The sequence below is a fragment of the Candida jiufengensis genome, assembly GCF_024610255.1.
Source record: "Candida jiufengensis strain CBS 10846 chromosome Unknown scaffold5, whole genome shotgun sequence".
In the NCBI taxonomy this organism is placed as follows: Eukaryota; Fungi; Ascomycota; class Pichiomycetes; order Serinales; family Debaryomycetaceae; genus Lodderomyces; species Lodderomyces jiufengensis.
In genome coordinates this window covers 427016-440777 of record NW_026261558.1, presented here as the reverse complement: position 1 = coordinate 440777, position 13762 = coordinate 427016, and the positions used below count along the sequence as shown (strand labels likewise).

General features: G+C 26.8%; 6 protein-coding genes across 6 annotated transcripts; 3 read left to right on the top strand and 3 right to left on the bottom strand. All coding sequences in view use genetic code 12, as the record gives it.

Moving 5' to 3' along the window:
• Positions 1-355: 355 nt before the first annotated feature.
• KGF54_001616 (uncharacterized protein) lies at positions 356-2671 on the bottom strand (the record flags this gene model as incomplete). Its single annotated transcript, XM_051762005.1, has 1 exon — positions 356-2671. The coding sequence occupies one exon, from the start codon at positions 2669-2671 to the stop codon at positions 356-358; it is 2316 nt and encodes a 771-aa protein (XP_051621154.1).
• Positions 2672-3106: 435 nt separating this feature from the next.
• Positions 3107-3910, top strand: KGF54_001615 (mitochondrial 54S ribosomal protein uL10m; the record flags this gene model as incomplete). The annotated part of the gene is made up of 1 exon (XM_051762004.1): positions 3107-3910. The coding sequence occupies one exon, from the start codon at positions 3107-3109 to the stop codon at positions 3908-3910; it is 804 nt and encodes a 267-aa protein (XP_051621153.1).
• A 201-nt stretch (positions 3911-4111) lies between these two features.
• On the top strand, positions 4112-5101 carry KGF54_001614 (tRNA (guanine46-N7)-methyltransferase; the record flags this gene model as incomplete). Its single annotated transcript, XM_051762003.1, has 1 exon — positions 4112-5101. One exon carries the CDS (start codon positions 4112-4114, stop codon positions 5099-5101), a length of 990 nt encoding a protein of 329 aa, XP_051621152.1.
• A 416-nt stretch (positions 5102-5517) lies between these two features.
• On the bottom strand, positions 5518-6681 carry KGF54_001613 (uncharacterized protein; the record flags this gene model as incomplete). The annotated part of the gene is made up of 1 exon (XM_051762002.1): positions 5518-6681. The coding sequence occupies one exon, from the start codon at positions 6679-6681 to the stop codon at positions 5518-5520; it is 1164 nt and encodes a 387-aa protein (XP_051621151.1).
• A 1128-nt stretch (positions 6682-7809) lies between these two features.
• On the bottom strand, positions 7810-9708 carry EXO70 (GTP-Rho binding exocyst subunit; the record flags this gene model as incomplete). The annotated part of the gene is made up of 1 exon (XM_051762001.1): positions 7810-9708. One exon carries the CDS (start codon positions 9706-9708, stop codon positions 7810-7812), a length of 1899 nt encoding a protein of 632 aa, XP_051621150.1.
• A 346-nt stretch (positions 9709-10054) lies between these two features.
• Positions 10055-12469, top strand: LIG1 (tRNA ligase; the record flags this gene model as incomplete). Its single annotated transcript, XM_051762000.1, has 1 exon — positions 10055-12469. The coding sequence occupies one exon, from the start codon at positions 10055-10057 to the stop codon at positions 12467-12469; it is 2415 nt and encodes an 804-aa protein (XP_051621149.1).
• Between the last annotated feature and the right edge of the window lie 1293 nt (positions 12470-13762).

The window sequence follows — 13762 nt, the reverse complement described above, 5'->3', positions numbered from 1 at the left end:
CGTTGTTATTAATTTTGCAACAAATTAAGGATTATGGCAACTTCTTTCTTTCTTTCTTTCTAAACCAATATCATGTCAACAAATACAAGCAGTATCTCGGAGAATAACAACAGATCAAATGAGATATTAAGTCAATTAGCAAAACTTTTAAATATCAAAGGAATTGATGATACTACATTATCATTATGTTATAAATTATTAGATGAAGGAGTTGAACCAAAGTTATTAGCTGAAAGAATTAGAGATATTCAAAAAGAAACAACGTTATGAATTAATTAATTAATATAAATTAAAACAATAAGAACTAAAGTGGAGTTGAGTCTATAAAGTGTCTATAATTGGGTGTGAAGTGTAATTAACCAAATCCTTTAACTTTTTTCTTTTTACGTTTAGCTTGTTGAGAACTAGATTGAGAAAATTGTGAATTTCTTGAAGGTTGAGATAAATTTGAAGCATGTCTTTTCAATCTTTGTGAGTGATTAGATTGTGATGCCAATGGTTGAGTGAATTGAGATTGACTTGATTTTAAAGTTGGCAACGTATTGAATTGTGATGTTACGGTTTTTAAATCTGGTTGTTGTGATTCTGGTTCTTCTTCTTTTTCATCCCAGCCATCAAGTAAAAGTTGGACTTTTTCTGAAGAATTGGATTTTATCTCGTCAAAATTTTGTTGGTGGATGTTGTTTGACTTATTTTCAAATTTTATTAGTGATAGTCCTAGAATAATTGCAGTATTGATTGTTGAATTTGGTATATTCTGTTCTTTAAATAGGTCTTTGATCAATAAGTATATATTGTAAATATGTGATTGAGTTTCCGTAATATTTAAAAACCCATTTCTTTGAATAATTCCATTATTTATAAGACTTTTAATATCTATGTTTTCCATATATGTACTATTCTTTAGCTCAACTATCATATCATCTAGCTCGTATATATCAGATATATTTAAAGGAATTCTATTGTCTATTTCTAGCATTGATTTATAACTCTCTGATGTTATTTTCTCGAAGTATGATTCATTCTCAAATTTTGAAGATAATGTGGATGCATAATTCTGTAAAATCTCAATCAGACTTAAATCAGAACCCTGAAATTTGATTAAGTTTTGATATAATTTTTTCAATTTTGTCAGTTTGGACTTGTCTATATTCGTTGCTGCTTTGGCTAATGTCTTTGTGGTATGATGAAAGGGAGAAGTTGTTATACCTGCTGGTGTACCATATTGTAAAATTGATCCACTTAAAGTTAAATTTGAACTTAGCTCTAGTAGATGTACATTTTGTATGTCGTCTTTTATTGTAACTAGTTGTTTTAGACCTCTTGCTGGTCCTTGTATTATATATGGATCTTGTAAACTAAATGGTTTCTCTATTTGAAAACCAAATGTATAGACAATAATAGTAGGACTAATTTCTGAATATATCATTATCGAGAAAGCTTTCCCAATTTCGAATATTGAAAATTTAAGTGAGGGATCATCGTCATTGAGAAAATGCTTCCAAGATAATAACCTTTCAAAACTTATGTTTGAGTTCTGCGACTCATATTTGAACCAAATTATCTCTTTAGAAGTCAAATAAAAAACATTCTCACCCAATATATATACGTCTCTCAATCTGGACCATGTATTGGAAGTCATTAGTGAGGTTTGTGTATTGTTAGTCATATCACATTGAAAAGTCTTGATTCTTGTAGATAGTAGAAGTTGATCTGTGGTTTTTGATTTTGATTTACCAGAATTTGTTAACCAATTGATTTTCATCCAATTTGATAGATCTTGTGAGCTGACTATAGGCATCTTCAAATTATCTTTATTTAGTTTATGAACTTTCGTGAAATTTTTATTAATTTTCCATACAGCTAGATTACCTAAGATATCAACTATTGCGAATTTTCTGATATCTTTAAAACAAATTGATACGTCAGCAAATGTTGAGTTTCCAAATTTTGATGAAATGATTTCTTTAATTATTGACATATCAAAATTTGGACTGGCTTTTGAGTCCTTTGAATCAGAAATTAATCGACAAGTTAACACGTAAATTTTAGTATTTGTTCTAACTAAAATTACTAATTGTTTATTATCACTCTTGATGTCCACTTGTCTAATATTATCCAAAAAATCTACCTCATAGGGTTCAGATAATTTCAAACTAGCAGAACTTGAACCTTTAAAAAAAATTGCAAAATTTAAAACAGTTAAAGAAGACCCAGTGACGTACAGTAATCCATTATATTCCTTTGTGGAATTTGTTATAGTAAAAGCTTTTATAATGTCTCCAAATATTGGATCATAAGCAAAATCCGATTCAATTGCTGAACTCTCCAAACCATAAGATGATAATATTTGATGAGGTATATAATTTGGAGTTAATAAACTTCTTGTATCTTTAGAAGATGTAGTTAATATCTGATCATCAATTGTTGAATAATTTAGTGGATTTCTTAGTAGTTTTTTGGAATTTGATTTGTAATATTGGTTCGGTGTATTTGGTTCAAGTCTTGGAAAATCCATTATTGGTTCTATTTCGTTACAGTCATTATTGTCATTATTGTCGTCATCATTAATGTTATTATTGTTTTCATTATTTGATTTTATTGATAAAATACCATTTCCATCAACTCCATAACTTAGTCGAACTCCAAGTCCTACTTTATGAGGCCACATATCATCTGTAAGATGGTTTATTGTTTAATTGAAGACTTGGAATGGAGCACCTCGGGGGTTGCAAGTAGTTTTAAAATCAATTATTGAAACAAGATAGTTTGAAGTAAGAGATTATATTGATTTTGTATCATTTGCAGCTTAAATCTAAAATATTTGTAACAGGAACTAAACAACAGCATTGAAAATTCCTCAAATCTATAAACTGGTCATCCAATCAGTGATAAAGCTGATAATTCTATTCTACTAAGTGCTAGCTCAACTACTTATAAGCTGTTCATATTTAACTTCAATATATACTTTCATTATATAGAGCTGTTGAAATCCTGCATATATAAACTGTTCCATACTTTTGAAAAAGTTTTGAAAAATTTCAATTTGATTGTATTTAGTATTTGGAAACCAATAAAAGTAATCACGTTTGAAGTTAATAACATAATGATGATTACAAGGTGTCTTAAGAATGGTATAAGTAGATCACCAATAAGTCTAAACTTATCATCGTTATCTTTTTTTTCAACATCATCAACGAAATATAATACAATCACAACAGAAATATCATCATCAACCTCAATACCCTTATCCTACACTGATTTTGTCCCAACAACTGAAGAACATCAAAAATTCATATCTAGAAAAACGGAAAAACCATTATTCTCAAGAAGAACATACCTCATAGATTTATACAAATACTTAAATGATTCAAATGAAATTCTTTTATTTATTCATCATAATAATTTAAACAAAAATGAAAATACAAAGTTCAGACAAGATTTAAAGAAACATGATTCAAAATTGACAATGATTAAAAATTCAATTTACAAAACTTATTTAAGATCATCCAACGAGATAGATCCAGCTCTTATAGGAAATAATAAAAAGAACCACAAGAATACCCATAAGATAGATTCATTATTTGTTGGTCCAACTGCAATAATAAGTATTCCAAAATGTGAACCATCAATAGTTTTACAAATTTCAAAATTAATTAAATCAATGAATGAAAAAATTATAATAATAGGTGCAAAAATCGATCAAAATTCATTTTTAGATTCAAAAGAAATAGATGAGTTCAAAAACTTACCAAATAAGGAAACTTTACAATCTCAACTTGTGGGACTTTTAACAATGTTGGGTGGTGCTGGTTTGGTAAGAACTTTAGAAACTCCTGGTAATATGTTATATTTGACTATGGAAGCTAGAGAAAAAGATCTTAATCCTAATTCTGAAGAAGAGAAGTAGGTTTTGTAAATAGATGTATATATTTAATGAAGTAAATTTCATGATTAAATGAACTATTTCTTTGTAATTAATGTAGCTATAGCTTGTCTAATCTTTTTAAAAATAGTGTTGCAAAAGTTGAAAAATTGGTTGTAAAAAAATGTTTCACCATAAAAAAGCCATCTCTACTAAGAAGAAGATCAAATACGAGTTCATTCAAATATGACAGACACAACAAATAATAACTATGATATAGAGAATACTGAAATACAGCAGCAAGAACCAGCTACGAACACAACTACAGAAAATCTATCAACATCATCAACTAAACAATCCAAGAAACAAAAACCAAATCCAAGATCAAATTCAAACTCAACCAAAAGAACTCAATATAGAAATCTAAAAGATAATGAAAGAAAACAAGTCAGAATAATAGATCCCACCAACAATACAGCATCACCATCACCAACTCCACAAACAGATCCAGAAGATATAGAATTACCACGTAAAAGATTTTATAGACAACGAGCTCATTCAAATCCATTTTCTGATCATAGATTAAATTATCCAACATCTCCACAAACAATGGATTGGTCTTCAATATATCCACAACAAGAATTGACTACTAAAAAAGTGGAGATTGCTGATATAGGTTGTGGATTTGGTGGATTAATGATTAAATTAGGTCCATCTTTTCCAAATCAATTAATTTTAGGTATGGAAATCAGAGTTCAAGTTACTCAATATGTTGAAGATAGAATTATTGCATTAAGAAATAATCATTCTCAAGATGATTATAATTATGGAAATATTGGAGTTATAAGAGGTAATGCAATGAAATTTTTACCAAATTTCTTTAATAAATCACAATTATCTAAAATTTTTTTTTGTTTTCCTGATCCTCATTTTAAACAACGTAAACATAAAGCAAGAATTATAACAAATACTTTATTATCTGAATATGCATACGTTTTGAAAAAGGAAGGGATTATATATACAATAACTGATGTATTGGATTTACATCAATGGATGAATAAACATTTGGAAGAACATCCATTGTTTGAAAAATTAAATGAGACAGAGTTGGCGAGTGATGAATGTGTTGAAATTATGTATAATTCTACTGAAGAAGGACAAAAAGTTGATAGAAATAAAGGTGATAAGTATGTTGCTTGTTTCAGAAGGGTGGATAATCCTGATGATTGTGAATAGAGTTATGTATTACTTGTATAGTAAAGTATGTACATCTTTGCAACATTCTTTTGTAAGTTTGGTCTCTCGTAGTCGAGATCGATTAATGAGCAAAGTCAACAATATCACAAATTGCAATTGATGAATAGTTAAGGGTAACTTTCAAAAAGTGAGAGAATTCATAAAGATGAATTAGTTTTGTAAAAGAATAATTATAAAAAATTAGATTTAATTGATATACAATGAATTGAAATCAATTAATGATGTATACAAAAAAATTAAAGACTAAAAGCTAAATCATTTGCTTTTTGTTAACAAAATATATATATAAAAAAGGTTGTTTGGTTTGATTATAGTTTCGAGCAATTGATGTAGTTGTGATTGATACTTCTTCCTCCTCCTATGTTAAGATAAAAATTAGTTTACACTAATTTCAATTAAAATTTATGAGTTGATGGTTTATATTCTTGAGTTGTATCAGCAAAGTCATCAAATGAATCATTTGCAACATCTTCAACAGTTGTTGGATGTAAACCGGATAATCCTGAAGTTGGAGCATTTGGGAATTTTGAACTACCAGTAGAAACACCAGTTGATGATTCAAATGGTTGCTTTGTTGTACCAGCACCAGTAGTAATTTCTGAATTTCCTTTACCAGTATGAATTGATGAAGTAGTATGTTGTTGTTCATATTGATTATCAGCAGCAGTACCATATTTAGTTGCCTTTGAAGTACCAACAGTTGAACCAGCAGTTCTTGTTGGGATTTTAGATTGAACAAATTCACCAACTGGACCTAATTTTTTAATAAATTCATCAAAACGTGGACCAGCTGCTTTATGAGCTTTTGTAGTTAATTCTGAAATTTGAGATTTAGCAACATTTGTATATTTTGTAACTGCAGCATCAATTTCTTTTTTATGGTGAGTATAAACAAATGGAATTGTGAAAACCAAGATAATTGAAGCAACAAATAAATTAAATAATGAAACATATGAAGTTAATTTATATAAAATATAAGAAATTCCACTTGCTTTTAAAGTAGTTTCAATATCACTAGCATAAAAAATTTTTTTTAATTGAGTTTCAATTTCAATATTTAATGAACCAATAATTGGTAAAATTTCATTATTAAATTTTTTAGCAATTGAAGAATCTGGTGATCTTTGTTTATAATTTGTAACAAATCCTTTACCAGTAATTAATTTACCTGAATATTCAGCAGCAGCAGTAATTAATAATAAAATATAAGATAAATGGAAAATAATATTAACCCAATTAATAGTTTTAAAAATAATTAATCCAAATATAATTGAACCAAAAATTTTACCAGTATAAATTGGATCTTTCCAAGTTAATAAGTTAAAAGTAGCATGTTGTTGTTGATTAAAAGCAGTAGTTGGAGTAACTGATGAACCTGAAGCTAATGGAGCAGTATTTGATGATTTATTTGATGGATCAGTAAAAGGATTTGATGCAGTATGTTGTTGTTGATGTGATGAAGATGAATTTGAACCATAATTTGATGATGATTCACCAATTGGAGGAACTCCACCTGTTGGAATTGAAGTTGAATGTTGTTGAGTTGGAATTGATGACATTTTTATTTTTTAATTAATTGTGGTTGTTGAAATTCCTAAAATTTATGTTATCTAAAAAGTTGAATTTAATTGAAAACTGTTTAAGAATATAAGTCAATTGAGTTGTAGAAATACTTAATATATCTCTTTTATATAATAAACTATAAGGGATTATATATCAATTGATGAAAAATTTTTCAAATAAAAAGTATAAAGAAAAAAGTGGTTGTTAAATTGCAATCAAAAAAAAATAAAAATCAGGGTTGAAAATGGCAAAAAAATAATTTTATAATTTATTAAACACAAAAGATTAAAAATTAAAGATAGCAAATTAATTTTAACTTAATTTAGTTAAGTATTAAGTGTAATATTATAAAGTTTAATTGGACCTTAGATTATGACGAATTATTAAACTTGAATAGTTATAATTTTAAACTATACGTTTTGTTTTCAATTTTTACTTACAAGAATTTGGTAAGATATGAATCACAATCCTATATCAAGTTATCCTATATAATTAATTAAACAAGTGGAAATATGAACGATAGTTAGAGAGTGTGTATATAAAAAATCCCCATATGGAAAAAAATATACGTAATGCGGCTCAAATAATTAATTGTCACAAGAGAGCAAAAATAGAATTTAATTTATTATAATTCTTCGATGGTTGCAACTTATAAATAGCAATTGAATATATTATATTTAAAATTGACATAGTAAGAATGATTCAATTGAATAATTATAAAATATTATTATATTATATTTATTGTAATTTAACCGACGAAGAAATCCCGAAAGTTTTTAGTCTTAGTTTCAGATCATTTTTGGAAAGATGCAAGATGACCTTATTCTTTTTTTTTCAAAATAGAATAAATTAAAGATGAAACATTTTATAAAACGTCATTATGAAATTATTAGCAATTTTAAAACTATTCTGTAATTACCTCTTAAAATTTTTCAATTGATTTTTAGGTGTACATTATATTATAAATTTAAGGTACCACAGAAATATTTAGTAAGAATGTCAAATATAAATATTAGCTCGATTATGACCATTGCAAACATTTAAAGCACCATTAAACAATTTTAGATTTTTCATTTTCTCAACTGTTTATTCACTAAACCTCCAAACAACTATATTATGTGCAATTAGTATAATCTTTCATTTAGTAGACGTTCCATTTGTAATTTATCATATTTAACATATTTTGATTTATTTTTAGTAAAATCAGATAAACCATACTTATCATATAATTTAGAATAAGCATTTAATATTAATTTTTTAATTTCATTACCTAAATATTTTTTCAAATTTTGATCACCAAAATTAAATTTTGAATAATTTGTTAAAGCTTCATCGAATGCATCATTAAATCTTTTAAAAGTTTCTTTAATTTGCTCTTTATCTTTGTTAGATAGGTTAGTCTCAGTTATTGTATTGGTGGTGGTATTTGTATTTAATGAATTCATTGACATATTTGGATTTGTTATATTAGAGACCATTGGAATTGGATTTGCATTTGGATTATTTAATTGGATTTGTGCTTGTATTTGTGCCATTCTTTCAATGACTATATATGATGCATTGTTCCAATCTTCTAAGAATGATTTTAAACATCTGTTCTTGAGTTTGGTGATTCTATCTTGTCCAATCGGTCCCAATACTTTATGTAAATCTTGTGATCTATTTATAATACTTTCAATTAAATGTAAATTACGTAATAACAAGAACCCTTGACTTGATCTTTTTTGACTCTGGTCATTACCTCCTGGTTGTTTCTTTAATCCCATTTCAATATTAATGATTATACAATCAATTATATCTGAAAAATATGAAGATAATAAATAATCTGCTGATGTATCATTATTTGAATTTGGTAAAATTGATGTGAATACGGAAATATAATTCAATGGAGGATTACCTTGAATCCATTCACCTGGTTTTAAATTTAAGATTAATTTTAATAAAGATTGTCTAAATTCACACATTCTTCTTGCTATATTTAAAAAATCTGCTGTTAATTGATGAGTATTTGATTCATTATACATTGTTAAATTTTGAAATTTAAATTCTATACTTCTTATGAATTTCGCAAATATTGTTGAAGAACTTAATATAAAATTATTGACTATTGATATGAATTTTATATTATTAATATTAAATTTATTTTTCAATTGATATTCAAGTCTAATTATATTATCTATAATTTCTAAAATGATCAAATTATTTATTTCCTTAGTATTATTATTAATTTGATTTGAAAAAGATATAATAACTTTATTATATTCATTTATTGCATAATTCAGTATACCATCAATTAAATCAAAGGGTAAAGAACATTGATTTAATATACTACTTTCTTGTCTTATAATTTCTTCAATAGAATTAGTATAACCATTATATCCAAATTGATTTTTTTCAAATTGTCCATCTATGAATGTAGGATTTAAATCTTTTTCCATTATTTTTGTCTTTGTTACAATTTTATTACCTCTTTCTTTTATATATTTTTCATTTATGAATATTTCATTTTTTTGACTTGCAAAATAATCCCAAATTATTTTTATATCTAATTTTCTAGCTATTAATTTGGTACTATCCAAGTTTAAAATGGAGTCAATGTACGTTAATACTTTTGCATCTGATCTATGTAATACATTTTCGAAATTGAGAATTATACCTTTGAAATTTTTGAATTTGTTTCTGATTTGATTGAATAGTTGTCTAGCTGAATTCAAATTGATGATATATTTCTGTAATCCAATTACTTCAACTGAGTTGTTTAGTAAAGTTTCATATTTCTTAATGGTTTCTACATTTTCATTGATTTCAGATAATAAACTTAATCCTTTGTTAATCTCCACTTTTTGCGAGGATAAGTTGTTGACTTTGTTTAATATGGGTTTAATTGTAGCATGAGCTGTTTTAGTGCTGGTGGATATTTTAGATAATGATTTATTTATATTTTCAAATAATTCTTTTGATCTTATTAGGTTTTGATTTAGTACTGCTACATCTGCTTCATCTATATCTACCTTGTATGGCATTGTTGATTAATTGTATGAAGTTGTAACCACCAAGTAATGTTGTGGGAGTTTTTGATGAGTCAACTTTTGTTTGTTTTTGTTATTAAATTAAATTGTAGTAATTGATATATTATTATTGTCTCAGATTTGTGTTGATAAAACAAATCGTACATTTGAAAAATTTAAAAAGTGCTGCTTAAATTTATTTGTCATATTTCAAAACAATAACGTACAACAACTTTTGGAGTATTGCTCATTTGTAGATAGCAAGACTTGTTTAGCATTATTGAATTTCATATATATATTCCACTTTTTAGTCAATACGTCAGTCAATTTTTTTTACATGTCGAACTAACATCACTATTTCATGAGTACAACCAATACAAAAGAAGAAGTTAAAAACCTTTGTATTCAACTAGAAGAATCAACCAAATTAAAGAGAAACGGCAAATGTATAAAATTTACAAACAATGTATATAATACATCAATACCAATAGATTCTTGGAAATTTTTAGATTTCGACTATGGAAAAGATAAAATTAAATTACCAATACAAGCAAGAGGTTTATTCACTTTTAATGATGAAGAAATAGTAATTAGAGGTTACGATAAATTTTTCAATGTTGGTGAAAAACCAATGACAAAAGAAGAAGATCTAAGAGCAAACACCTCAGGACCTTATGATGTCACTTTGAAAGAAAATGGTTGTATAATATTCATAGGTGGATTACATACTGGTGATATTGTTGTTTGTTCTAAACATTCTACTGGTTTTAGAGATGATAATACTAGGAACCATGCCATTGAAGGTGAATTACAATTGAGAAAACAATTGGGTGATGCAAAAGTTAAAGAATTAGCTAAATACTTATTTGATAATAATTTAACTGCTATATCTGAATTATGTGATGATGAATTTGAAGAACATGTTTTACCTTACCCAAAAGATAAGTCTGGTTTATATTTACATGGATTGAACTATAATACTATAAATTTCAAAACTGTTTCCATAAATGAAGTTAATAAATTTGCAGATGATTGGGGGTTCAAATTAATTGAATATTTATCATTTAATGAATATGATGAATTATTTACTTTTTTAAACAAATGTTCAGAAACCGGTACTTATAATAAAAGAGAAGTTGAAGGATTTGTAATTAGATGTAAAAAGGCAAATGATGATTTTTTTTTCAAATATAAATTTGAAGAACCGTATTTATTATATAGACAATTTAGGGAAGTGACAAGACAACTAATAGATGGTGTACCATCTCATTCGGTAAGAATGAAGAAAAATAAATTAATCACTAAAAAATATTTAGAATTTGTTGAAGATTTATTTGCAAAAGAACCAGAATTAAAAGAAAATTTTGCAAAAGGTCATGGTATTATAAAAGTAAGACAATTATTTTTGGATCATTTACATGAAACAAATGGTATGAATTTATTGACTATTGATGCAAAATTAACTGAAGAATTAAAATCATTAAATCTAGAAGATATAACGAAATATATTATAGTACCTGTAGCAACTATTGGATGTGGAAAAACCACTGTTTTCAATACTTTGCATTTGTTATTCCCAGATTGGATACATATACAAAATGATAATATTCCAAATAAATCAAAATTAAAAATAGTAGATTTAGCATTAAAAGCATTGGACAATTATCCAGTTGTTTTATTTGATAGAAATAACTCAGAATTTAGAGAAAGAAAACAAATCTTCACATCAATATTTGAAAAAAGAGATACTTATATTGATCCAATGATTCAACTTAAATATATCGGTATAAACTTTATAAATGATGAAGTTAATGATGATCAACTTTGGGATATCACATATGGAAGAATTAAAGAAAGAGGTGATAATCATCAACTGATTAAAGTTAATTCAAATGAACAATTAACTGTATCTGTAATGAAAGGATTTATTAAAAGATTTAGACCTATTGATCCTACAAAGTCTCCTGATTCACAATTCGATCACGTAATAAATTTGAAATTAAATCAGCCAAACTCATCATTAGAAAATGTGAAATTAATAATAAACAATTTAAGTGAAACTTACCCGGATTTAATCACTACAAAACCAACATCCGAGCAAATAGAAAAAGCATTCAAAGAAAGTCTAGATTATAAACCAACATTTACTAAAACTTTCGGCAACAATAAATCAAACGATAACAACAACAACCCGGCAAAAAAAAAAGAACCAACGTATTTTGGGATCTCACTTCAACCTCAAAGAATCCTAAAATCTTTAAACCTAATTGAATCCCACATACAATATCAAAATTTACAAAAAGAAAATTTAGTCCAAGATAAATTTCATATCACATTGGCTCATATTGCAAGTACGAAAAATAAAGAAAACAAAAAAAAATGGCAAAAGATTTTAAAAAGTATTGGATTGGAAAAATATGAAGAAGGTAAGAATCCATTGGATTTCAAAAGTAATATCAAACTACAACAAATTGTAATAAACCACAATAAACTTATCTGTATAAAAGCACAAATTCATTCAATCTACAATACTAAAGGAGAAGTCATTGAAATTGAGCCATTAAATAAATACATCCATGTTACAATAGGTTGTTTCCCACCATCAAAACCAGTTGATTCAAACGCAACAATAGAGTTTATTTATAAAGGTAGAGAAATTAATGATTTGCTAGCTGATGGTATATATGAAGTTGATGGTGATGTTATAGAAGTAAAGAATTTTGGAGATGATGATGCTGTTGAGTTTGAGGATCAACAATTGTTTGCATTTCTTTGAGTTCTTCTTACCTTCAAGTTCAAAATCATTAGATACTAATATACAAGTGAAATACAATAGATGATAACAATTGCTTTTCTAATCAATATACTTTGAGTTCTAGCCAATACTGAACTGAGGTTCAACAAATTTCGGTTCGATTTTTCTGACTTTTATTTTTTCTTATGTATTTCTCAAATCTTCTAAGTTGCAAAACATTATGTGCAGGATTATAAGGTACATTAAAAACAAAAATAATAACAACAAAAATGTGTATTTTGGAATCAACTCATAAACAACAACATCATCATTAATGAATCAATCAATCAGTCAAATGCTAACAAAATATATAGCATATGAATTCAATAAAATTAAACAAATTATAGGAAATTTATCATTAATCAAATTAATATAGAAACTATAGAAATATTATATTATTTCATGTTATGTAACCATATTAACGGCATAAAACCAGATGAGAAAAAGGTTCGCAATACTTATACAATTCCTTCTAGCGCTGGATGCTTATACTTTGAGATAAGATCCATGCTTTCTGTACCATCAAAATTCTCAATAGGGGTTTATCAGTCATTTAAATAGTCAAAAAGACTAATTAACTTAGTGAATTATTTGTAAAGCTATAAAACTATAAAATATCATTCATATGAATGTTTAACTTAACTAGTAAGTCCTTTATGGTACAAGGCAGCCATATAGTCATGTGTACTGCTCTAAACCCCTGTTTCAAAAAAATTGAGAATTTTGCCAAATGACGGCGAAATACGTCTGCCCTTTTACCAACTTAGCTAAAGTGCTCTTTTTATTGCTTCTTCAGATACCTCATGTCTCTCGCTCTTGTATAAAATAGTTTGTATTTCAACTGGATGCTTAGTTGTTGAGATATTTGCAACTTTACCAATTGAGCACTTATTCTAACAAAAGGAGTATCAAAAGATAGATCTCATTTTAGAGAAGAATTGGAAGTGGCCAGATCGAGCAAAACAGCAGTGGTTGTAGACTTATTGGTGTTTTTAAGTTCGGCTAATATGCAGTCATTTTAGAACACCAAATTCTTACAAAGTCCATCAAACTGGAAGTCCAAAATTTAATCAAAATTTTTCAAAATTCTTCAAGTTATGAAAAAAATCACATCATGAGATACTTGGTCAAAAAGTAAATGTAATTTGTATGAGTAAATTTTCTGCAGCTTGACTCTGTCTATCGTTATTTGATGTTTTATACTGAATGTCTCATTTGAAAAAGCTCAATTTATATGCATTCCTAACGCCTATCTCCTTTACTTAACTATGTAAT